The sequence below is a fragment of the Arvicola amphibius genome, chromosome 9 (genome assembly GCF_903992535.2).
Source record: "Arvicola amphibius chromosome 9, mArvAmp1.2, whole genome shotgun sequence".
In the NCBI taxonomy this organism is placed as follows: domain Eukaryota; kingdom Metazoa; phylum Chordata; class Mammalia; order Rodentia; family Cricetidae; genus Arvicola; species Arvicola amphibius.
This window is the reverse complement of record NC_052055.2, coordinates 5,578,285-5,603,754: the sequence shown is the minus strand read 5'-3', so window position 1 is coordinate 5,603,754 and position 25,470 is coordinate 5,578,285. Positions and strand designations below refer to the sequence as shown.

The following is a 25,470-nucleotide window of genomic DNA, read 5'->3' as shown; positions in this document are numbered from 1 at the left end:
TGATTTCATAAGCACAAGGCAGTCTCCTGAGGGAGGGCGCCTTTGCTAATGATTTGGCGGCTTCTGGGTACCTAGAATTTTTTTGCTCGTTTTTGATTTATGTTGATTGTTAACGGCATGTTGAAATAAGTGTGCTTGTCACATAAATATGCTTTATTAAAATGTGCTTTATTAAAGTCACCAAAGGAGATCAGTGGAAAGAAAAGCAGGGAATCCATACTTTTCTCTTTCCTCTCCTGTTTTGTAAATCCATAAAGAAGCTGCACGCCTCCAGCATGAGGCGTTTGACGTGTGGTGACGGACAGTGAGGGAGGACTGGCCCGGGCGTGTGAGGGCAAGGGTTGGATATCCCAATGAGAGATTACCTTAGACATGACTAGCCTGTAAAAACAAAAAACAAAAAGTCCCTGCAAAATCAGCTGCAGTATCTCTTCTGTGCCATTGCACAATTAAAAAAAAATAGTGCAAAGAGAGTGTCAACCTTTTATTTTGGAAATGAAGAGTTCCCTGTATTCAGCCTGACGGCTCATCAAGCCAGAGTCTATCGTTCGTGACAGACGTGTGTCTTAACGCCTCGGTACTCAGGTCAAAGCTGTAAATCTAAGGACGTAGCCTCATCTCGCTGTTTGACCCATTTCTGTAGAATACTCTGGTCCTTAGATTGTGAGGAAGAAGTCGGAAGTATGATCTTTAGGTAGTATCGAGACAGAATCTTACGGTGTCGCATGGTCAAGACAGAGAGCAGCTAAAGTGGCCAACCTGTTAAAAATCTGACTAGAGAGAGGGCATGCGAGCATCTCGCAGGCCTGCAGGAGCAGCAGGAACTCATGTTCTGGCAATTTAAGGCTATCCTTGGAGCGCCCGTTCCTCAGTGTTCATTAAAGAGCACTTAGTTACTATGGTAACCGTCCCTTTTCAGTATTTATGAGCTACAGGGTCTCTCACAGCATCTCAAGCACACAACTACACCGCTGCCAACTGTGTGCACTGAAACATTTGATGAGGACTTCTAGTCGCTCTGCATTCTGCAGAGGAGGCATGTCCGCGTTTCCGGTTATTTTGGATTTATTATTATTTTTTAAAAAACTCAGTTATCGCAAGCTCTGACCCTGAATCCATGGCTCTTGAAGGCATTGTCCTGCCCTCCCACTTACTCCCCCCCCCCCCCTCTCATGGTGAAGAGGGATGAATGCACTTAACTTTGTATGCAGTGAAGAGCCATGACCCGAGGACTGTGAATGTGCCCCGGGTTCCATGGGTGCACCTTGTATGAAACTGAGCGGGAAAGGGAGGGCACTCACGCGCAGAGAGTAGGGACTTTGAGGGGAAATGAAGCAATGGATAGCAAATAGCAACAAGAATCAAGCAGTGATGCTTAGGGTGTATGGATACAGCCATATCATCAGGGGTCGCTTCAAAGACACTACCAGGAATCTTGTTTGAAGTGGCACATTGTATGTCATCTAATTTCAGAACTGTAATCCTTCTCTTTTTCTGCCACACACACACACGTACATACCACATATGCAGCAGCCCAGCAGTCTGTGCTTCTATTTTGAAAAGCTGGTCAGCATGCAGATGTGATTTCCACCCCTGTTGCTGACAAAATGTGTGAGGAGCTCCTCCCCCAGGCTCATGTTGTCCCAGTACACGTGGTAAGAGAAGGGGAGTGGGCACACGGGCTTGTGACAGTGCCTGAGTGGACGCAAGGGTGGTGTGCCCCGTGATTTCTCGCTGTGTTGCCGAAGTGTTGGGCCCTGCATGTGGGCCTACATGTGTTTGTGCGAATCTGCAGGGGCATCCTCCACGCAGTTATTACAGATGTATACAGTACCCGGGACAATCTCTTGGCAGATGATAATTTATAGGGAAGTATGTTGAGGTATGAGTGTTTTTTGTTTTTTAAATTGTTAATCTACACAAAATCCAGCCCACTATCCAGGCAGTTGGGGAAGTAATAACCTAATGGGAGGGGAAAAAAACCTTTCTGGTAAAAGCTTATCATTAGAAAGGTTTGAGGCTGAACAACTTCTTTGCCTTTGCTGAGCTGGGTGTGGCATTGGGGATGCTGCTTGGTTTAAAACAAAACATTGATTTTGTTGTTGCTGCTGCTGTACCACACTGCTGGGTTCAGGACACTGCACACAAAGCCTTGGTGTATAAGGAATGGCTGCAGAACTTGGTACACAGCTGTACCCACTCATCAGCAGGTGGTCGGTGTGTGGAACGAGTGGGAACTGACTTAACATAGTTGTCACTCAGAACTCATTGTACGATGACGTCACTCAGGCAGGGACTGAAGATAGCATAAGAGAATGCTAGTTCACGTAAGACGTCTCTCGGTTCATAGACGCCTCCACTTCTCACCAAGATAGAATTAAACTGAGAAGCTCGCTGGGCCCTTCTGCTAAGATAGCCTGATGAAATCCAGATTCTTCAGTGCCCCCAAAAGCTGACCTCTTAAAACTTATTTCTAGTGGAGCTGTTCAAACAAACTGCCTGAGATTATTTTCATGGCCTTTCAGAAGACAAGTTGCTTAAAAAGAAGTTTGGGCTGCATGCAACGAAAGTCTAACTCCCCTCCACCACACAGACACACACACACACACAAAGAAGGCATGCACACACATGCGCATGCACACACAGGTAAAATATCAACCAGTACTTACTGCATGTTGTTTATTTATTTTTTAAATATTTTATGTTTATTTTCTTTTTAAAAAAGAATTTAAAAATATTTATTCATTATTCTGTCTGCTTGTATGCCTGCAGGCCAGAAGAGGGCACCAGACCTCATTACAGATGGTTGTGAGCCACCTTGTGGTTGACTGGGAATTGAACTCAGGACCTTTGGAAGAACAGGCAGTGCTCTTAACCACTAAGCCATCTCTCCAGCCCCTGCATGTTGTTTATTTAAACGTGTTCTTTTGCAGCTGTACTTTTCAAGGGAGCTAGAAGTGATCTGGGGACTTTCCCAGCATGGGCCATACCGTTCGCCACGTGAGGGAAAAGGAATAAGTTAGCCGGGAGTAGCAGACACCCATCCTATGCTGAGCAGTCTCCTCTGCAGAGCCCATGTTCAGCGTTAAAATCAGAAACGTAAGCCCCAAAGAGAGGCTACAGAAGGGGCTTTACTTGAACACCTCTCTCGTCTTTCTCCCCGCCCAGCACACGTTCATGTTTGCTTGTCTCGGTGCTGGCCTCCATCTCACTGCGCTTCCAGAAAATACAGGAGCTCGATAATTACTGTTGAGTGAGCGAACAAGGTACTAGTGCCCCCGGGCCAGTGAACAAATAGGTGCTTTTAAGTGTGTGTGTGTGTGTGTGTGTGTGTGTATTTGGGGCTTTAAATGGGTGTTTGTTTGTTTATTTGGGGTTGTAAATGTGTGTGTGTTTGTCTATTTGGGGTTTTAAATGGGTGTTTGTTTATTTGGGGTTTTAAATGTGTGTGTGTGTGTGTGTGTGTGTGTGTGTCTACTTGGGGTTTTGGTTTTGTTTCCCTTTCAAACTTTGTTTAACATCTCTTGGACCCATCTCAGGATCCACATTTTGCAGGGTTTTTTTTCCCCCCTCTTTGAGTTGAAAAGACTAAAGAGAAAGGAATCCCAGGCATTTTTGTCATTGTCCCTAAAGCTGCAGTGTTCAACAGCCAATGGCCAGGGAGCATCCCCAGCCTGTCCATTACAGTGGCTTATTCCAGGCTGTTTCCTTTTGTAGGTCCCAGAGCCACTCCTAAATCTGGTAGTTACCCTAACAACCTGGGCTCTAGGTTATAGAGAAACAAAAAAGAGTTCATGGGTACCAATGGAAATTTGATGTCAGTACCTAAAGGGACTCCCAGGGACCCTATACTCAGAGTGCAGTAAGAATCGTGGCTTTAGAGAAAACCTCAGCCGAAACACACGGTTCCTTCCAGGAGATGATCACAGAATAGTTGGAGAGTAAGTATTGCAGAGAAAGGTTGTTTTTGTTTGTTTGTTTGTTTGTTTGTTTTAGTGGCTTGAACAAGATATCAAATGCATAGTTTAAAGCTTGTTTGTTTTGTTTTGTTTATTTTTTTCTGCTTTTTGCAGAGGAGAGATTTCGAAATATGGCCCCTAGACTAGCCACACCACCACTTGCTCCAAGTCCTGTCCCACCCCTGCTCCTTCAGGAGCTCTGTAAACAGAGCCCCACAGGCAAGTTCCCCACACCCTAAGATGCTCTGAGGCACACTGCAGTTTGAGAAAGAACTGGGTAAAAATTAGAGACTAGTAAAGTCGACTGTATCTCAGCTGACCTCAGAGGCAGAATGCTTCATCCCGAGTCCATTCCTGTCGGGACAGAACTTCCCTGTCTTCTGTATGATATTCTGTCTCATCCCGAGTCCATTCCTGTCGGGACAGAACTGTCTTCTGTATGATATTCTGTCTTGTGCTTTACTCAAGAATCCCATCACTTAACCCAGGAGATGGAGGCCTTTTAAATGGTTGGTTCACGAAGTAAAGGGCCAAGTGCTAAGACCTGACTCTGCTTTTTACACCCGAGTTGGAAAAACAGGATCCGCAAAGAGGTTGTAGCTTCCGTTTTTTTTTTTTTTTTTTTTTTTTTTTTTAATCCCAACACCTGTTTTGTTTCTTTTTAAAGTTCTCTGAGTTTCTCTTCATTCAAGACTGGAAGAATGAGGTTAAGGATAACCATGATGGTTCAATAAGAATCCCGAGGCATACAATATTAGTTAACTTCTGGACAGAAACAAGGGAGAAAGGGCTTGTTTTGATTCATGGTTTCAGAGTCATCTAGGTGAGGAAGGCATGGCCAAACATCCCAGCTCACAGCAGCAATGCGGGTCAGGAGCTGTTCACAGGAGCAGAAAGCAGAGAGCAAGAACCAGGGGCCAAGCTATAACCTTGAAAGACCAGGCCCCTGCCGACTACTTGTGTGAGCCAGTTCCAAACATCAACAGGTTCTACAGCCCTCCCTAAAATAGTGCCATTCACTGGGAAACAAACATCACGACATGCATCTGTGGAGGAGATTTCAGATTGGAACCATGATGCACGGCCTCCAAGCCTGTGTGACCGTCTGGAGGCCGTCCATGCTGACGTGAATGGGAAATCACATGGAAGGCTCACATCTCAGTTCACAGAGAGTGTGTCTGAGAAGGCAATGGCTGCAGTAGAGGGGAGAAGAAGGCAGATGAAAGAGTCATCGACAATCACCCTTCATACTCCAGGTCCAGGCCCTGGACGGCTGACTGCCCTAAGCTCTGCTTTACCTTCTCTCAGGTTTTACTCATTGATTTATTGATCAGAAAAGTAGCTAGCCAGGTCGCTGTGTTGCACAACCATAGTTCAGTTATTTAGGAGGCTGCGTGTAGGAGAAGTTTGAGCAACTGGGCAACATGGGCCGAGACCCCATTTCCAAAAACCAAAAGCAAAGGCCAAGGTTGAGGTTCTGTGGTAGAGCATTTGTCTGCGATGCACACGTCCCAGGTTCAGTCCCCAGAATGGCCAAAAATAAATAAATAAATAAATAAATAAATAAATAAATAAATAAATATTCCCAACAAGCTCATTGAACACAGATGTGAATAAAATATAGCACAGATGCCAGGACCTCAGGGAATAGGGCACAAATGAAGCTTCAAAACTTCATACGTGTAGTAGGAGTGACGATTTGTACTGGGGACATAATGAAAACATTTGTCAATCTGTCTTTTGAGCTGTGATTCCTACCAAGCCAGACCCACAGAAACTGAGCCTGGGGCCCTGGAGCTAGGAAGTAGAGGTCAGTCAGACTTGGGACCCTCCTTTCCTTTTGGGTAAAACAGATACTCACGTTCAGACTCAAGCTGCATCTATTTTGCCGTTCTAACACTTGATCCTCAAAATATTGATGCAGAAACACAGTCGTGGGCCTGCTTTCTGTGACCCAAGGTCATCAGTTACAGACACGCTCATTCTGGATAAACATCCACGCTGACCCTTCAGTTCCCAACACTCAACACAGTTAAGCTGAGATTCTTGATCCAAGGTCAGGGCCTCCTCCCTGTGTTCCTGGGCAACAGACTGCATATCTGTCCTTGATCATAAGAGTTCACTTGGCTGGCACACGGCACAGATCCCTGCCAATCCACCAGGGCGCCTGGACCCCAGCCCAGAGCACATCGGGCTGGCAGCATGGATTCTCTGGACACCAGAAGGCAGTTGACTTTCCAGTTTGAAAGACTTCGTGTGCCCGCAGAACACCTACTCAGTGTCTTCCCTGGGAGACCGAGGACTGCACACGCTGAAGGGGTCCGGGGCTGAGCAGGTCTGTTTTGCAACTGAGTCACGTCAAACCTGTTGCCTGGTTTCCTTTGTCTAACTTGATGTCTCTTTGGCGGGATGGCAAGCAGATAGCTACTGCTTTTTATGCTGTGATTTTGTTGCCTGAAGGAGATTTTCCATTGGTTTGCTAGGCCTACCTTTAGGATTCTAACTGGGCTTGCAGAGCCTGCTTGGATGGGGTGTAAGGCTTTCCTACTGTCTAGAGCCCACAGAAAGTTCCTTCTGGGGCAGGGCGTCATTGCCCCTCTCAGGGCTAAGTGTGGCACTTATGCAGGAGGTGGTTGCCCTTGTTCCTCTGCCTGTCATCTGATGCTGATGCCTTTGCAAGGTCAGAGACTGTGGCTCTGTGGTAAAACATTTGCCTCTGATGCATGATGATGTCTCAGGTTCAATCCCCAATAGAGCCATAATATATATATTTATATATATATATATATATATATATATATATATATATATATATATTCTCAAGGGTATTGAGTACAGATGTGAATAAAACACAATACAGATGCCAGGAGCTTAGGGACTAGGGCACAGATGAAGGTGTAAAAACTCCATACATGTAGTAGGAGTCTACGATACCTAGAGGCCACACAATGGAAACATTTCTCAATCTGTCTTTTTTTTTTTAATTTATTTATTTATTTATTTATTATGTATACAACATTCTGCCTCCATGTATACCCACATGCCAGAAGAAGGCACCAGATCTCATTACAGATGGTTGTCAGCCACCATGTAGTTGCTGGGAATTGAACTCAGGACCTCTGGAAGAGCAGCCAGTGCTCTTAACCACTGAGCCATCTCTCCAGCCCTTCAATCTGTCTTTTGAATTGCAGTTCCCACCTGCCCTGTGAATCCTTCCCTCTAAATGTTTTTCTATATTTGTAACGTTCTTTGTCTTGCCAGCCTTTGAAAGGTGGCTTCTTTGCCATTAGATTTTCTCTCCGCCTGATCCCTCATCACCTCCCCACTTTCTTTCTCAACAGGAAATATCCTGACTTTGCTCTCAACTCAACTCTCCAGCCAAGCATTTCAGGGAAACTAAGCTTCCAAAGGAAAAATAATGGAAAGACAATTTATCCATATTTTTTAAAGTGGAGTATTTTGGTACAAAAGATTGCTGAATTCCACATGTCAAAGGAAAAGACATTAGTGGTAGTTACATATAAACATACATTTATTGTATACTTACTATGTGTAAGGAATTTATGAGCACAGGGGAACATAAAGATAAGGTGTTGTGTATGTTATCAAAAATGGTGTGCATTACTGGGGCAGGCAAGATGCAAATGTGGGAAAAGACAAATAATATTTCAAAAGGGACAATGATACCAGTTTCATTAGTACAAGAGATGGGGAAGAGGTGAATACTGGTGGGTGGGGGGTCCAGATGACAATCCTGAGCTGGGTTCATCTGCAGTGGCTCCAGAGAATGCTGGGTTGTATTTAGGCAAGGGTATGAGATCAAGAGGATGCTTGAGGGCGACTCTAGGTTTGCGCAGAGAGGGCAGACGATCTACTGTGATGAAGTCAGGGTCAAGGAGGATAGCGGGAAAGGTTCGCTCGCAAAGCCGTAAAAACACTGTGGGGTGAGGTACAGATGGCAAGGAAGTAAAACTAGGTCTACAGGGCCTTTGAAGGCTGAGTTAACTATAGTACAATGTCTGGGATGCAGCTCAAGCAACTGGATGCTTTCAAGCCATAGTTGGAGTTGATCTACAGCCTTTATGGAATTACTTTCCCAGAGCCATGGTGAATTAGCACAGCCAAAGCAATTTATAGAGAAGAGAGTTAATTTGGGCTTATGGTTCCAGAGGAGTAAAAGTCCATCAGGGTGGGAGGCGGGGCAGCAAGAAGCAGGCAGTGCGAGACCAAAGCAGGAACCGACCCCTTGCAGCTTACAGTTTCTGTTTACAGTTAAGAGGGTTAGGGTTAAGTTCCTGTTGGCCCCCTGCTAGTTAAAGTCTCTGTTTGTAGTTAGAGAACAAATTCCTGTTTGTCCAGTACTAAGCCCTTGCAAGTAAAGGTTTCTATCCGTAATTAAGAATAAGTTTCTGTTTCTTAGACTGGATATAAACTGCAAAACATGTTTTTCAACCTAAACTCATTCTTCTTCCTTCCCCTCATTGTATTTTTCTAACAATGTAACAGTCAATTCTCTTACCCCTGAAAAACACTTTATCTCTCCCATGTGAGACCTCAAAATGCCAGCAGGGGCTATCCTCCAAAATCTTGACTTAGGGACTGGCCAGTCCCGGGTGCACCCCAAAACAGCTAGCTTTAATTGGACAATTGAGAATTTGGGTTGGTTGTTTCTTTTTGTTTTGTTTTGTTTTCTGCAATTTAACACAAGTTTAACACAAGTACATCCTGGGTAACCTAGTGAGAGTGTCTCAAAATACAGAAGAAGAAGGGCTAAGGAATGGTCCAGGGTTGGATGTTTATATAACATTCAGCAGGCTCCTGGCTCAATCTCCAGTAGCCAATAAACAAACATCCTCAGAAGCCGTGGAAAAGGAAGGGGGAGAAAAGGGAATTGATTCTAGAGATTTTTTTTTCCTGGCCGGGAAACTCCAAAAAATGGATGAAGCAGTGGAAGTGGAGTTAAAGAAAGGGGCAGTTGTTAATCTACTGATGGAGGACAAGACCATCACCACAGTTTAAAGCTAAATTTGAAGCAAGCTGTAACTAAATACTGGCTGGGTGGGTGGATTCTGGCCAGGTCTATAATCAGGTTCCTGGGAAATGACCCAGAATCAAGTATGGCAAGGGCTTAAGAAGGAAAACCCATAATTCACTGCATTTCCTGTCAAGTCCAATCAGGGGCAAGCATACATCCTGATGGACCTCCGCCTACATGTGATCAAGCACATCGGGTGCAGATGGGTCAAACAAACTTGTCCAGAGAATTGAAAACAGGAGACTTGTTATCTCCCATAAACAAAAGCCTCCAGCATCGTAGGAACTGTCCTCTAAGGCAGGGGGTTTGCAGGTCAGAGGCAATTTTGTTTCAGGGATCTCTTAGGCATAGTAATTAAAACTTAAAGTGTAACTTTGGCTGCCACACAGTGTTGCTTGTTTGTGACCCATAATTAAGTAAATGCCAGGTGAAAGTAATAGACAGCACTCAAAATCAAGGGGCAGGTTTTTAACTTGGGACCTAATGGGCCAACAAGAAACCTCCCTTGAGGAAGTTACTCCCCTAACCTTGGTAAAATGTAGATTTTCTCTTTGATAAAATGCAGAGGCTATGATAAGGATAGCACCAACTTTTGGTGAGTGTTGCAAGGAAATAATGCCTTCAGTATGGTGTGCACCATAACAGAAACATTAATAAAGTCATCGTCGCCGATAAAATAAGGACAGCACAAAGGTTTAGAAGCTAGCAGGAAGATACCAAAAGTAACGGACCCAGAATGCGGAATCCTACAGCAAATAAAGCTGAGGAGAATCAACAGTCAGGCCCAGCTTGGCTTGTCAATCACAGCTCCTTCCCTGTCCTTGCACTAACAGGTCAGTCAGGTGCTATTCTGACCACAGTGTCACCAGAATGACGCTTGGGTGCTGCATTGTGCCAAGCCATTAAATAGTTTGGGGTGATCCAAATATATTTTAGAACCCTTCCATTCTCAGGCGCTCAGCCGGACAGCATGAACTGTGGCCTCGGGGAAGATGATCTAGACACTTCTCTGTGAAGATCCTCTCTGGGTGCGTGATAATGACACCTCTTATGATTTTTACAGTTTGGCTATTTTAAAACTGAATCCTCCCGTTATCTCCATTGTATAAACTCCTAAAGGCAGCCGGGTTCTAGCAACCAGCACACTCCCACTACAGCACAATCTCTGACTTTCCTTTGATTTTTCTTGCTTCTTTTATATGTAAAAATTATTACCTTTCAACTGCAAATCGCTTACATTTGACACCTTCTCCTTTATTAGTCAGGAGGGTTGGGTTTTTTTTTCTTATAAAGAAATGTCTATTCGCTCCTATTGTTACTGTTTCTTTGGGTGGCATAATATTATTTGTCTGTTTAAGGGTTCTATCACCTTTCTGGCAAGCTCTCCCAGCTCCTTTTGAGAAATAAATGCTGTGGTTCTTGGAGAGCATTCTGGGTAAACTGTGAAGTGCCACGTGCCTGGTACTATTATTGAAATGTTGATCTTTTCATTAACCCACGTTAGAATCCTGTTTCTAGCAGAGAAATCTTTGTTAATTCAGGAACAGTCTGACTAGACCGTCAGCTGCATGGGCTAGGGATTGTCAACAGGCTCACCCACAGCACCCAGCACAGTGCCTGGCACGGAGCAGGTGGACCATAAATACACGGATGAGTGAATGCTGCCCGGGGCACCCGTAAACAGTTAAGGATTAGCTACACCCTTTCACCAACACAAAGCTTGTTTTCTTTTTCCTTCCTTCCTTCCTTCCTTCCTTCCTTCCTTCCATCCATCTTCCCTTCCTTCTGAAAGAACTGGAATCAACACAAGGCACCCCAAGACCAAGTTCTCAGCACAAAGGAGATTTATTTGCCCCAGAGGGAAGGGGCAGGGAATAAGAGACAAAGACAGGAGGTAGAGGACTAAGGAGAAGGGGAGAGGAACAAGGGGGTGGGTTACTTGCCCCCTAGCGCCAAAGGACTGCCTCTTAGAAAGGAGACAGATGTAGCCTCAGGCAAATGGCAGTTTATAAAGGTAAAAGGGGAAACCCCACCTTTAGGATGAGGTGGTTAATTTTGATTGGACATATTAATTAGGGTAGTCAAAAGGAGTCTTTAATACTTTGATAGCTGGACCTTGGTCGTCAGCCTCATGGGTAGAAAGTGGCCAAATAAGGAACTAGACCTTGGTGGCTAGCTGTAGGGCTGTGATCTAATGGTTTGGGGTTTGTTTGTTTTGCTTTGCTTTTTAGCAAAGAAGAGGGAACAGGGAAGGGCAAGGCCTGCCGGAAGTGTTTGTCATGCTCTGGTCTGCTAAAGCCCCGCCCCCTTCGGGTCCTTGAAACCAGAGATGAGTGCAGCTGTGTAGACGGGGGAGTTCGCAGTTATCTGAGACTCCTCAGCCCGCAAACCCCAAATCTAAGAACCTAGTACCTCTATGGTAACATCGCAGGCCTAGTTAGCGATCTAACCTCATTTATTTGAGAAATGAGAGACAAGAAAGGTTTAATGATGCGGGTGTAGCATCCGGTGATTTGATAAAAGACCCCGAGTATCGCTTTGTTTTCAGTTTACCAGCATCTAATTCCCGAATAGACGGCAAACCCGCCCTTCACCTATGCCCCGCCCGCTTATCACTTTTCTGCTACTTATAAGAACACTATGTGCGCAAGGTCTGAAAAAAAGCACAGTGATATGCCTTCATGAAGATGGCCTCTTTGCTGGCCTCTTGGGGGGGGGGTTTGGATAGACATTTACACTGATTAGTGTATTTTCCTATAAGAAACAAAACATAATGACTCACAGGCACCTGGGACACATGTTCTTCCCCAAGGCTTTTCTAATATGTTTTGATGCCAAGTTTCCTTGGAAGGTGCTCTGGTATTTCTGGGAAGGTCTGGGGAAGAATTTCACGTGTGTTTATCACGTCCAGTTGGAAGCAACATGCTATGGCTAACCTCTTGGTATCTGAGCCTCAACGACTTTGTTTACGGTTAAAGGTGAGTTCCCTGGTTTCTCTGAGCCTCAGTGCTCCCACAGAGTATGATAAGGATTAAATAAAATAATACATGAGAAGCTTCTAGCATCAGAGTCGCACAGATAAGTGTGCAGTAAATGGAAGCCATAACTAAAAATCTTACCATCACATTTATCAGAAGTGAGCTTGACCAGACAATCTTGACCGTCGCTGAGGAGCTGTAAGTAAATTCAAGGAAGAGACAAGTGAATTCGAATGGAAATGCTTTGAGATTTTAAAAGAGAAAGAAAAATAGATCCTTAGGAGTAACAGTCCCAGAAAGTAATTCATCGAGGAAATGCCAAGGTTCAGTGTGGAGAAGTAGAAACCTGTGTGTCTGCCCGTATTCATTCCCATCATACTCAGAGGTACAGCTGACCTTCCACTTTGGCTGGAGATGCATTCTGAAAGTTTGTATCTGATGCTGGGTCTCGGAGTCCAGAGGGCAGGATGGAGGGATAGAGCTGTCATGAGAAGATCAAGAACAGGGTGACTCACACTGTGAGAGATCTCACAGACAGAGAGAGTTCTTGCTCATGTATCTTCAATCATGCAACGGGGTATCTGCTGCTGGTCCTGGACCCAAGCACACATATATGGCCCAGGAACTGGAGCACATGAAGGAGGATTCAGGGGAGCGTGAGCCTTGCAAGTCTGAGCCCCACTTCCTACCATACAATGTCTTAGTAGATAACCTCAGGTCGCCTTTTGACCCCAGAGAGGGCATCAATGACAAAACGAAATCCCTGGTGTGGCTTGGAGAATCAGTAAGTTGACTGGAGTTACTCTGACAGGAGGATTTACAAGGGGAACCCACAGAAGCAGGTGTGATTCCTCAACAGCTGCGCCTCTGAAATGGCCCATGCTGTGCCCCAGCATGTGTGAGGACTCATGGGAGTTGTGTCACTAGAGTTTCCTGTGGAACTTCCGGCAGCTATGCCATACACACGCCCTCGCTCCTCATCAAGTGTTTCCTGGGTACAACGCCAGGAAGGATCTCCTGAGTTTTACAAGTCTCATGAACTTCCTGAGTCACACATTTCTTGTGAGTCTCATGAGCTAAGCCCCTCCCTGATGGCCACGAGGGAATCTTCCAACCTGGAAGAAACAGCTATCCAAAAGATGGGCAGTACAAAATGGCGGCTCTTTACCACCATCCTTCGAAACGTGTGTGCCATTGTCCGCAGGAGTGCCCGTTCCCAAGGACCCAGTTCAATGATGAGGGCAGCGAGAAGGAGAGATTAAAAGACCAAGGAAGGGCTTCAGAGAAAGCCTAGTGGTCTTCACTGTGCACAGACTTTAACACTGTAAAGCCACAGGCTCCCTAGCTGGCAGACAGGGAAATGTCACTCCAGTCTCCAGGTTAAGGATTGGGCTCTGCTGCTGGGCTGCCTAGGCTGGCAGTAAAATCCACATGCAGTGGCTGAGGGAGGTGAACACTTAGCCTCGGGTGGCCTCAGTGTCCTCGTCCGCCGTGTGGGAATGGTTGTATTCTTCCTACCAGAGCAGCTAGGTAAAGCCGGTGCTGGAGATCCTCTCTCTCTCTCTCTCTCTCTCTCTCTCTCTCTCTCTCTCTCTCTCTCTCTCTCTCTCTCTCTCCCCTATCTCACCTGGATGCTGGATTCATTTTCTGTTCCCCGTTCATGCAGAGGACTGTGATCTGTGAGTCCCTCCAAAATAATACTCCGTTCTGAGTTAGTCTGGGATTACTTTATTCGCTTTCTCCTTCAGAGCCAGGGAGTTAATCCACAGGAGTTCTCTGCAACAGTGCCCAGAATTTTAGGCTTCCCACGAGCTAGGCTGTTATTCCCCAGTCTGTTCAAGTCAGCGGATCTCTGAGTACCTGATGTCGTCCTGGGTGCCACTCCAATCCCAGGTGAGTCTGCCTGTGGAGCCGAGTCAGGTGGCAGCCTGTACTCTGCGGGGTTGTGCTTTGTTGGTTTTCGCTTTTTTGTTTGTTTCGTTTTTGCTTTGATGTCATTTTGCATCTCTGCCTTACAGTGAATGCCTTGTATCATCTGTTTGGGATGTTCACTTGGGATGTAGCCATATTCACTTGACACCCTGGGAGCCAGCAGTTCTTTAGTTATGCATCTTAGATTCAAGTGCCCTCTGGTCTGGGTCAAGCTCAATCCATACAGTGCATTGCTACCTGGGATTCAGGCCGTGTTAACTTGGATTCAGGCTGTGCTAACTGTGATCCAGGCTATGTTTGGGGCTCTGACAGAGCCTCAGAGACACTCCATATCAGGAGGAGGGTAGATGAAACGCTAGAACGCACCAGGCAGAGGGGGCGATGGTCCGTTGTCTCTGAATCCCCGCCCGGCTGGAAGACATCTGGTCACCGTCGGAACCCCAGTGTGCTGGCCATCTTTGCAGGAGTGAAGAGCGTCCAGGTTTGTTTTAGCAGGGCCTGCGCCGGAAGGCCTCCTGCTTGTGTTTGGTTCCTGGTCCTGAAGCCCAGAACCCGGGTGACTCCTGAAAGGCCACTCATCCCTGTCAGTTTCCGTTTCTTCGCTGGTTACCAGGACATCATGATGTGGGTGCAGAGAAACCAAGCAAAGCCATGTTCACGAAGGTGCTTAGGGCCTGGAAGACCATTGGGCCACGTCTAGACCTTGTTGAAGTAGCCACGAAACCCACAACTTTTGAGCCACTTTTGCTGTTACTTTTGCCTTCCTTAGTTCTAGTGGTCCGAGAGCCCACCTCCCAAGCCACTACGCAGGGTAACTCAGAGAATGCTTCTCTGAGCCAGGATCGGAAAGATTTCTATAATAATTTCACACACGATGTGAGGGTCATTCTCTTTTATTCTTCTTCAATTCTAATTCCCTTTAGTTCCTATTCTTTGTTCCAGTTCTCTGTTTCAATTCTCTCTTGCTTCTTTGTTCACCTAGCTTAAATACATTTATTTTTTTAAAAGAAGGCTTGAGGCAATAAGAAAAAAAGCTACAAAAGTTACATCTCATTGGTCATAGCATATTCCTTGGGTAAACAATGAGGACAGAGCCTTTTACCATGACAACGCAAGGTTTTAAGATCTCTGGTGCAAGACTGTGACCAGAGGCCAGGGGCACAGAGCCCAGTTGAGACAAGCTGCAGAGAGATCTGCAGAGAGTCGGGTCTTATCAGTCAGACTGGACAGGGAAGAACTGGCCTGATGTTTTAGGCTGTTTTGCATTAGTAACCATAGACATCTGCACCTCTGACCTTGTGAAAACTATAAGGTTTTTAACGTATGATCCATTTACAGAAACATCCAGTCTGGTTTGAACTGAGGTAAAAATGAGCAACCATGTGTTGTTTGAGTAAAAGGAATAAAGCAGACTTTTAAGTGTCTTACCATTCTCATGGGACAATAGACCTAGTTATGAAGCATATCCTAGTATATATCAAAATCATACAGATTAATGAGAAGTCATCTTCCTGTCCATCTGTGGGTAGATGTGCCCATTAGACTGAAATGTGATCATGAGATTACATATACATATTATAAGAAACTACATGCTACAGTGCAGGTACTGGGGAGACACCATAGCTGCTTTAGCAAATGTGAAACTTTAGACAGGAGTAACCATTTCCAGAGTCAGTGGTCCTGTGGGCCCTGCCTGGACAGGGTTCTCCTCCATCAGAGAATTATAACTCGGGCGGGTCCACATCTGAGCACCAGTTATCACCACCAGCAGCTCTCACGGCCTTCAGTACTTAGTGTCTTTTATTTTTTTCTTTTCTTTGCCCCGCTTTCTCCCTTCCTGTTCTTACCTGCCATCTTCTCCTTCTTGTGGATTTCTCCTGATTTCTATGCTTTAATCTTCATCTCTACCCCATGCATACCCAAAAGCATGTTATTCTGTTCTGTTTCTGCCCCTGGAGAAATTTAAAACATTAGATAAGTAGTTTTTTGTTGTTGGTGTTGTTTTTGTGTGTGTGTGTGTGTGTGTGTGTATGTGTGTGTGTGTGACTGTCCAAATGCTTCTTGCAAGCTTCATAAGCCACAGGTCTCTGCTGTTGCTGTTCAACTCTGTTCCAGTAATGCAATCACAACCACAGATAATATGTAAGTGAATGAGGGCAACTGTGTACCCATAACATTTCATTGATAGAAGGAGGCTGTGGGCCAGATTTGGGTTGCAGACCAGGGACTATAGTTGATAGGCCTACAGATTCCTCTCATTGGATTTCCATTCGCTGACATCCTGATCTCCACTGAGACATCCAGGAAGCCTTGGTACCTCTTACACTGTGTTTGTCCGTAGTACAATGTAGTGATATTTTGTTTGTGTTTTAACAAATAAAGCTTGCCTGAAGATCAGTGTACAGAGGCGGTGGTGGCGCATACTTTTAATCCCAGCACTAGGGAGGTGGAGACAGGAATGGATAGGACTGGATGGAGAGAGGATTATAAGGCAGAAGGAGACAAGAGCTCAGTGCAGCCTGGAGATGCAGCCTAGAGATGCAGCCTGGAGATGCAGTCTGGAGATGCAGCCTGGAGATGCAGCCTGGAGATGCAGCCTAGAAATGCAGCCTGGAGATGCAGTCTGAAGTAGTCAGTCAGAGGATGCAGTCTGAGGACAGGATCACCCTTTTGGTCTGAGGATTCAGTAGAGAGGTACAAGGTCTCTCTAGTGGCTGGCTGCACTGTTTCTCTGATCTCTCAGCTTCCACCCCCTAATATCTGACTCCAGGTTTTCATTAAGAACAATTAGAATTTGTGCTACAGCACAGGCTTCAAGCAGTGATTGGAGAGGCTGACCTGTACTACCTATCAAGTTAGAAATGGTTCTGGGCTACACAGAGAGACTCTGGTTCAAGTAGGAAAAAAATGGAAGGAAGGAGGAGGAGGAGAAGAAATGTTCTGTTATTCTTAGTAGTAGTAGTTCTTAGGTGGCTCTGAGTAGTCACCATAGAACATAGAACATAGAAGAACATGAGCATACAGTGGCACCTGCTTATGGCGTACTTACTGAGCTTATGGCGTACTTGCACTGAGCTGCTCTGCGCAAGCCGCCCTCACTGTTGAGCAGCAGTCTTCATGGAGTCCAGGATCTACCCTTGTCATGCACCACTTGACTCTGGCGCAGTTACAGTCGCTTGCTCTAGGTCGGAGCTGCCTGCTGCCATCTTCAGTTATTGTAGCTGGAATCACTGAGGCCCTTGTTCATCAGGTCTGTGATGTCTCCTTGTGGAGGGAGGAGATCCAGGGACTTCTGTAAGATTCTCCCTAGGTGGCTTTGTGGGAGAAGGGGCTTTCTGCCAAGCCTGACAATCTATGCCATTCCCAGGACCCACCAACGCTGTTTTAAAAGATATCCTGTGGGTCTCCTCCCCACTGAGGTTTTTAAGCCTCAACGGGCATACTAAGAATTTTGCCATCACACGATTACTGGGAGGTTAAATGAGACAATGCTTTAAGTCTTACTTTAAACATATTACCAGTCTAAACTGGACAGTGACTTGGAACTCTGCAGCTACTCAGTAGATGACAAACAGTTAACGTAACTTCATCGAAATGCTGCCCAAACATTGCCGGAAAGGGACAAAGAGATCAGGTTCAGCACTTGGAGCTGCATTACAGAATTACAGAGACCATGGTCTCTCTCCACGCCGTTATCTGCCTCTTTTTGCTGCAAACCCTCAGTGGCTTTCCTCCAGTTCTTTGGCTTTCTGGTTATCTGCCTGTTTGTGCCTGTTCCAGTCCCTTTGCCAGAGTTCCTCTGCCATCAATTATGCTCACTGGCTTTTTTCTTGTTCCCTGTGGTGAGGGAGGAGGAAAAATAGGTCATCTGCTTCCATCAAAAAAAAAAAAAAAAAAAAAAAAGAGTGAATTTTGAACGCCTCAGCTATTTCTTGCCCTATCTTCTCTTTTCCATTTCCTTTGAGGAGAGCTTAGCGGTTTGCCACAGTTCCCTTCTGGTCTCACGATTCAGAGCTAGCCCTGGGTATAACAGGCACATGGCCCATCGGGTACCCAGGAAGGGAACTGCATAGTTTAGCCCAGTTGACCCCTGTGTAAGAAACCAATCCTTTCCCACTCAGACCGTGCCTGGGGATATGTCAGGAGATGTTGCCTTGTCAAAGGCAAAGCAGATTCCAGAAAGTCACAGAATTCCAAGGCCAAGCCCACATCCAACCCCCACTGACCGGCCGTGCCAGTAGAGGAGCCTTCCAAAACCTAATAAGCATCCCTCATCTCTAAGCACTTACCTGCTCAGTATTCATAGGCCGTGCTGCCTCATATTCTGTTAGCTTGGCTGGCCCACATTCAATTTCTATTTCTTCACAACACTCAATTATTTTTAGTTTCCCATTTTCTGAAAGCTGGTGATTAAAATATGCAGTATTTATGTTAAGTAGCAACACAGCAATTAGCCAATAACTTACTTTTATATAAATGAGGAGGCATGCAAGGGCCTTCTAGATGTTCAGTGCTGTGTGAGGAGCACGGGGTGAAGGACATGGTCCCTACCCCACCCCAAGGTCAAGCTTCTAGTGCCTAACACAACTGATGCTGTCATGATCTATACCACCATCCGTGGCCTATATTGCAGCCAAGAGCCAAAAAGCAAGGGACAGGATTCATTTATTCCGCTAAATCAGTGTTTGGCAGCATTTAAATGTTTTGTCATCATTGAGGACCATTCAAGCTCCAAGCAATTGTCCGTCTTAGATTAATAATGTGGTCGAAGCGATGCCCGTCTTCCTTTCTGTGGGAAGCTGGTATAGAAGTCTGAATGGAGGAAGAAAGATTGATTTTGTAGAGAACAGCAACTTTTCTTAATAATGACAATGTCCTTGAAGTCGTACCAGTTAGCATTTTCAGAGATGTGCCTCCTCAGCTCCCCATCTCTGTAACATGTCACCTCCATGAAGCTGACAGAGGAGGTAGTTGGAACCCAGGACTCATCTACTATGGTAACGCTGAGAATGACTGACCAATTCCAGCCAAGGAAATTTTACTAGCATCTCAAGTCCTTTGATACCACACAGAAAACAGACGGAGAAGCACCATGAAGGATGGAGAGAAAAGTGAGTTCCTATTTATTTTCTGAGGGTGAAGGATGTTTTCAGCAACCGTACACTTTTTGTGGGGATCCCCATAAAGCTTGAAGGGCAGTTGCTCCCAGCTTCTGAAGCCACACAAGATCCTGTTGTAACTCATCTCTGTCCCGCAGCTACAGGAGCGTAGGCTGGGGACCACGGGTGAGGTATTAATCCTTTTTATACCTCAGCCTCCTTCTGTAGGAGGACTGATAACTGCATCTCCCTCCTAGACGATGGAAGAGATTTAACAATGAGCTATTACTGTTTTATGTTGCGTGTACAAGGTGTCTTAACAGGGAGAAATGGGGTACGCTTTTAAAGATGCCACTAATAGCACTGTGCTGCTTCCATTGACTTTCTTTTTGTATTTTGTTTTTCCTATCAATCACATAGGAACCCATTCATGCTATGGGTGAGATGAAGGAGTTAAGACACAATAGCATGTCTCGACAAGTCACTTTTGGGGAGTCAGAAAGACCCACAGTTCTCCAAGGAAAAGTCCCTTCCTCTCCACCTCTCTCTTGGGATGCTCGTGGGCGTGGCTGCTGCCTGGGCTGGCTTTGCTTCAGTGATCTCATCTTCAAGAGCTGGCGGCTGGCTGGTTGCTAGAAAGCCTTTAGAAAAGGATGCAATGCTTTTCCGCAGCTGTGATGTGAGTGGCATCAACAAGCTGTTGACTGAGTCAGAAAGCAACTTAGCGCTAGCTTCGAGGCCCCTGGTCCTCTGTGGCCGTCATCACCCTTAGCTAGTGTAATCTTAACTGGGGTTCCATAGACAGAAGGGGCACCCCCTCCAGAGTGAGACCCACCTGTGACTCTGGTGATACAGGCTCAGGATGAGCTTGACTCAGGTCAACATCCCCCTGGTCAGCAACCAGAAAAACAGCTAAAGAGGAGACAACAATCCGGGGACTCATTTCACTGCAGGGGAGGAGGGGTGTTAATCACTGAGCAGAGACAGCTGAGCAGCCCAGACAGCCGAGCAGCACACAGCTAGTAGCCAGTGGTGAGGCAGACGGATGTGAACAAGATCCTCTGCACGCTTGTGAGACCAGAAAAATCCCTGGTGGTGCATCTTGCCATTCTCCGGCCCCAAGTGGAAGAGGGTCTTGCACACACTCACATCTGTCCTCTCGGTGGATTTGTCTGTAATCCCCTTCTCCATTCGGGCTGCTTGAACTCTGCCTCACAAACATCCGTGCAAATCCAGCCTCATAGTTTTTTTCCTGTCTGTCTGCACCACTGAAATCTCTAATAATTAATATCCTATCTTCAGGTTAATGATTTTTGTTGTTGTTGATTTGTTTGAACGAACTACGGGGTGGGGGGAAATGAGACATTTGTGCTGATCTTATTCTACTTACAGTAATGGCTTCTACTGGTATCCATTTTGTTGTGAGCAACAGTATTTTGTTCTACTTTGTGACTGAATAACATTCCATTGTGCATATAGACCAGATCTTTTGGACCATTTCAGCTGTTGGCAAGCCCTGTGGCTCAGTCTATGACTTGGCTGTCATGAATTGTGCTGCAATAAATATGACATGCATTGCTCTTTGTTAACTGAATGATCCTCCTCAGGCCACACTTGCTGTGCTCACTGATGTAAAGACAGTGTATGGAAGGCCAAGGGGAACCCAGAGCTTGAGTCACTGCTTTGAAGGAAGGAGTCCAGGCTCTCATGGGGCAGCCTGTAGCAGGGTGTGGTCTTATGTGGGGTTGTGCCCTCTAACTGCTTGTGCTTCTCTTATTACTGGGAAAGAAGATATCCCCTTCCATCTCTGGGTTAGGGTCCAGGAGGGTACCATGACTAAGAGTCTCACCAGATTCTCTCCAGGAAGGAACAGAGGTTCCTTACAGGAACACCGGCGTTCTGACCTTAGAAGATGGAAGAAGACTGCTCGGGGCAGCACTGCGATGCTCACCCCCACCCCACCCCTGGGGACCGTGGGTGGGGCCCACCTAAGAGCAGATTATGCTGCAAAGACACACAAGGTTTTCTCCAGCTGTCTCCCAGACTGCTGACCCTCACAAGTTCCTATTGACTGAGTCCCTTGTAGTCAAAGCCAGAACATGAGTGTGGCTACCTTTGTCCTTGTTGTAACATCACCCACTTAGCCATAGCATAGCAAACCTACCAGATTGACAGGGAGATTCTAAGTCTGGCCTTGACCTTCACGCCAGTAGCAGGCTCTTTTGGAAACTCATGAAAGCTGAGGGCTGTCACATGACAGCGAAGCAGAGACACAGGGGTGTGTTTGGAGAAGGACAGGACCGTGTCTGTGTGCGTTGATGACAGCCGTAGATGAGGTTAACGGGACCATGTGCAGCCCTCATCTCTGTCCAAGGCTTCGTGCAGGAACAGCTTGCAGATGACCTCAGACTTGACAAGGAGAACCTCATACTTTTGAGATGGTAGTGAAAGGAAGGTTTGTCACGATCCCAGAGCCAAAATAAGTGCCCACCCTGCCCCGCCCCACCCCGCCCGCTTTTGTTGAGGTATTTTATCTCAGCGGCAGAAAAGTAGCGAAGACGGAAGGGCTCTACATACAGAATGTTCTCCAATGGGGACGGTGTTTCCTAACCTCTGCAGCGTCTCTGGGTATTGAACTATGTGAGCCTCGGGCAACTTCCTTAACAGCTTCACATCAGAATGGCCACTGGAGAAGTGGAGAACTGAGACTCAGCTTACAATACGGTTACAGCCGAGGACTGCTAGTGTGGACGAATCCCTGCTTCACGTGAGTGGCTAAGATGCTACAAGGGTGATAGCTATCTCAAGTTTACTTATTTATTGCCAGTGGACATGGACCACTGACCGCAACTGCTAGGCACTCAACAGAACTCCTGGACTGTGTATTTACTTCCGGTTTAACTCAGTGTTCTGGTTCCAGAGCACAGTCATGTCACCAAGGTTAAGAAATAAGAGTGACCTGAAGAAGCAGGAGGCAAATCGTACGATCCCTTTGTTTGGCCATTTTGTATTTATAAAGCACCTACTATGTGATTAGCATCAAACAGCCTGCTCTATGACTCACAGTGTGCACCCACTAGGAAAAGAGTCTGTTCAAGAGACCCTGATCCTACTCTTAAATTAGGGCTGGGTCATGGTGGGTGCTGGCTCAGCATATGTGAGGCCATGGGCTCCATCCTCATAACTTGAAGAAATAAAACTGGAACAAAATAAAACTCAAAGAATTTGAGGCTACAAGGAAAATGCAGTCGGTTCTGCCAGAGCACTGGGGTTGGGTTCTGGGATCTACAGTTCTTGTCGTTCTTTCAGAACAGCCATAGCTACTCAGGGGATCTGGTGTGACATTGGTTTACTTGGATGTAGTATGTGATAATTAAAGCAGGGTAGTCAACTGCCCCTGTGTGAACATGGGCAGGAGGCAGAGTTTTAGGGGGCAGGGAATAGAAGCGAGGAGGGCATTTGGGGTAACGAGCGGAAAGTGCAGAGATGCAGATGTGTGAACACTCCTCAGAACCGCAGAATTCCAGCTCCGGCTGGAAGGAGAAGCTGAGTGAGGATGTCACCCTGGCAGACACCTTCCTTGTGAAAGCGGCAGCAGTTCTTTAAGCTGCGGGCGATAATGCCTAGAATTCTCATCATGTGCTAGTGTGACTGCATTTCTATCGCGCCTTATAATAAAGACTCTATTAGATGTGATCTGATTGTCCCCTTTCTCTGGCTAACCCCAAGGATGAGAAAGATCACAGCAATGACCTTTGTTTGGTGTGGAGCAGAGAAATCTGATTTGTTGTTTTTCCGTGTCAACCTCCTGTTAAAAACCCCACTTCAAGCCACAGACACAGTGTGAGAGCCGGAGTTCTCCAGATCCATGGACCCCGTGTTTCCTTTTATAATCACCCATGTATACATATGTTTTCTTTCTAGAGGTTGTATAAACACCCAGTAGCCTGCTTTCTTTCCTCAGCTGCGCCTGTCAAAGTCGACACTTCATAGAGCTGAGTGTAGGCCAGCATGCTCTCTGCGTTCAGAATGTCTTGTGATTTAAAAGTAGGGGAAATGTTCTTTGAAATACTTTTTAAAAAGACTCAATATGACAGTGTCTTTTCCTGATCTATCTTCGTCTCGTTAAAGGTGGGTCTCTTGGGTTTTCCTCTTCAAGAACATAATGACTTTGTAACAAAATGTTACTGGTCTGTTCTTTTCTGGAAGTCCCTGGTATGGTGATGAAACCCTGCCTAGTAGTAGAGTTGCCAAGGGTTCTTCTAAATCAGGCCTCTTGTAGCATTCTGAATTCACCCGATGAGCTGCTGATGACCTGAGTTTGTTGTGGTTTTACCAATGCAGGACGATCTCTGCCAAAACTCACAACCAGGCCGTTAACTTCAACATCTTCGAGGGCATGGTTTGCCACGGGGTTCCCCTGGTGACTATTTCCCGAGGCAGAGTGGTGTATGAAGCAGGCGTTTTCAGTGTCGCAGCGGGAGACGGGAAGTTTATTCCACGCAAACCATTTGCTGAATACATCTACAAACGGATCACGCAGCGAGACCAGGTGAGCCCCACTGCAGCAACCAGTGCTGTGAAGCCGTGGCTCCCTGGGTGTCAGGTTTGTTATTTATTGCTCTTGATGGTGGCATCATGTCACAGTAGGTTCAGCACACTCCTGGGCTGTCAAGATTGGCCAGGGAGCACAGGCACATCCCAGCTTTCAGTGAAAGAGGTCCTTCCTAGCTGGATGTTTGCAGATGTGTCTCTTAGAGTTTCCTTGCCCCCCCTTTTTTTGGGGGGGGGAGGTTAGAGACCTCTTCACCATTGTGGTAGTCGGGGTCTTCCAAGATCCAGGTCACATGCCTCAAGGCACTGGGGAGGGGAGTTGTTGGCGATAACCATGAGAGAAAGGAAGAAGGATCTGAGAAACACTGAGAGCCAAAAATGCAGCTCAAGAATGGCCCACGAGAGGAAAGAATTCAGGAAAGTGAGGGACACATTCTAGGTGGCTGTAGTTCAGAGCAGGCTGGGCTGTGTTTAGCGGGGATCTGAGACACCTCTGAGGCTCCCAGCTCCAGATGGCACCATGGCTGGGAGCTGCCATCAGTGGCATGGTCTGCTGTCTGCACACCATTGGGGGGGGTCTTAATTCAGCAGCTATGCCTTGAAGAATGGTCTCCCCCCTTTAGCTGAACATCCACAGGGTGCTTCTCAGGGTGACCACCAGAGGTGGCGTTTGGGGCAGGGAGATCTGGATGGGAATACTCCCTGTTGCCTAACAGTACGACCAGAGCAAGTCCCTTTTCGTCTTTGGGCTCTGCTTTCTCACCTGGACAGTAAACATTTCCACCCTCAAATAAGAATTTTAAATGTCAGAATTAATAAATGTCAGTCCCGTCTCTTCATTTTCCCATAACTGATTCTGGGCCTCCCATCTTTGTCACAACTCAGGGATAAAAAAAAAGGGCATTTTTGATTTATCTTGCATTTCATGTTTTGCTTATACAAAATTTAAAATATTTTAAAATTTCATTAAACGCACTAAAATATTGTAAAAAAAAATAAGTTTTGGTGAAAGAATTTAGAATTCTGTATGTTGAGCCTGGGGAGATACCTCTGCCCTCTCAGTGCGTGCTAACAGTCTCCCAGCGCTACCTGGCTGGCCCCACTGTGAGTGCTTCTGCTCTCCTCCCAGGAGGCTTCAATGATGCTCGCCCCTTCCGGGGGGGGGGGGCTCCTTGGTGTAACCTTTTGTGAATTTGTTTCATTCGCAGATTCCCAAAGTGCATTACACAAAATACCTCTGCTTTTCAATCAATTGCCTAAGGTTTTGCTTAGGTAAACCAGTGTTCTTAAGCTACTTTAAATGCCTCCCAAATGCCATAAATCTATTTTTATCCCCCCTCCCTTTTTCTCCATGCTGGGTGACACCTAGGCCTGCCTTCTGCTGAGCCACACCCTGGCCCTGCGGTTCTTTGAACACAGTATCTCAGTCAACAGAGATGATGTTTAGGACGGTGCTGAGCTTGCTGTGGGGCTAAATTAGCAATGTTGGCACTGACAGGTGAGAAGCTGAGAAGCAGTAACCACAGCAACCCCAGGTGTTTCTGCTGGTCTGTGCAGCACGGAGAAGCAATTCTAATGGGCGTTTCAAAGGACTGACTGCACCCGCACAGGGAGGCGAAGGTGGAGGCTTCCCCTCCCTTTAAATATTAGAAAGCTGAGCCGGGCAGTGGGGGTGCACACCTTTAATCCCAGCACTTGGGAGGCAGAGGCAGGTGAGTTCGAGGCCAGCCTGGTCTACAAGAGCTAGTTCCAGGACAGGCTCCAAAGCTACAGAGAAACCCTGTCTCGAAAAACAAAACAAAAAAAAAGATTAAAAAACTGAATATTCAAGGAACCAAAAGTCTTGTTCAGCGTTGGGAGAGAAGTCGCGGCTGTCAAAAGCAGCTGATCTCTTAGAGGACCCACGTTCTGGT

The 25,470-nt window shown here is 46.2% G+C and overlaps 1 protein-coding gene across 6 annotated transcripts in view; it reads left to right on the top strand.

Moving 5' to 3' along the window:
• Window positions 1–25,470, top strand: part of Dpys (dihydropyrimidinase) — a 75,246-nt gene that overhangs the window by 42,395 nt on the left and 7,381 nt on the right. For all 6 annotated transcript variants that reach the window (XM_038344038.2, XM_038344037.2, XM_038344033.2 and 3 more), the window contains exon 8: window positions 23,348–23,555. In XM_038344038.2, coding sequence (XP_038199966.1) covers window positions 23,348–23,555 — 208 coding nt within the window. The remainder of the gene's footprint in view (window positions 1–23,347; window positions 23,556–25,470) is intronic.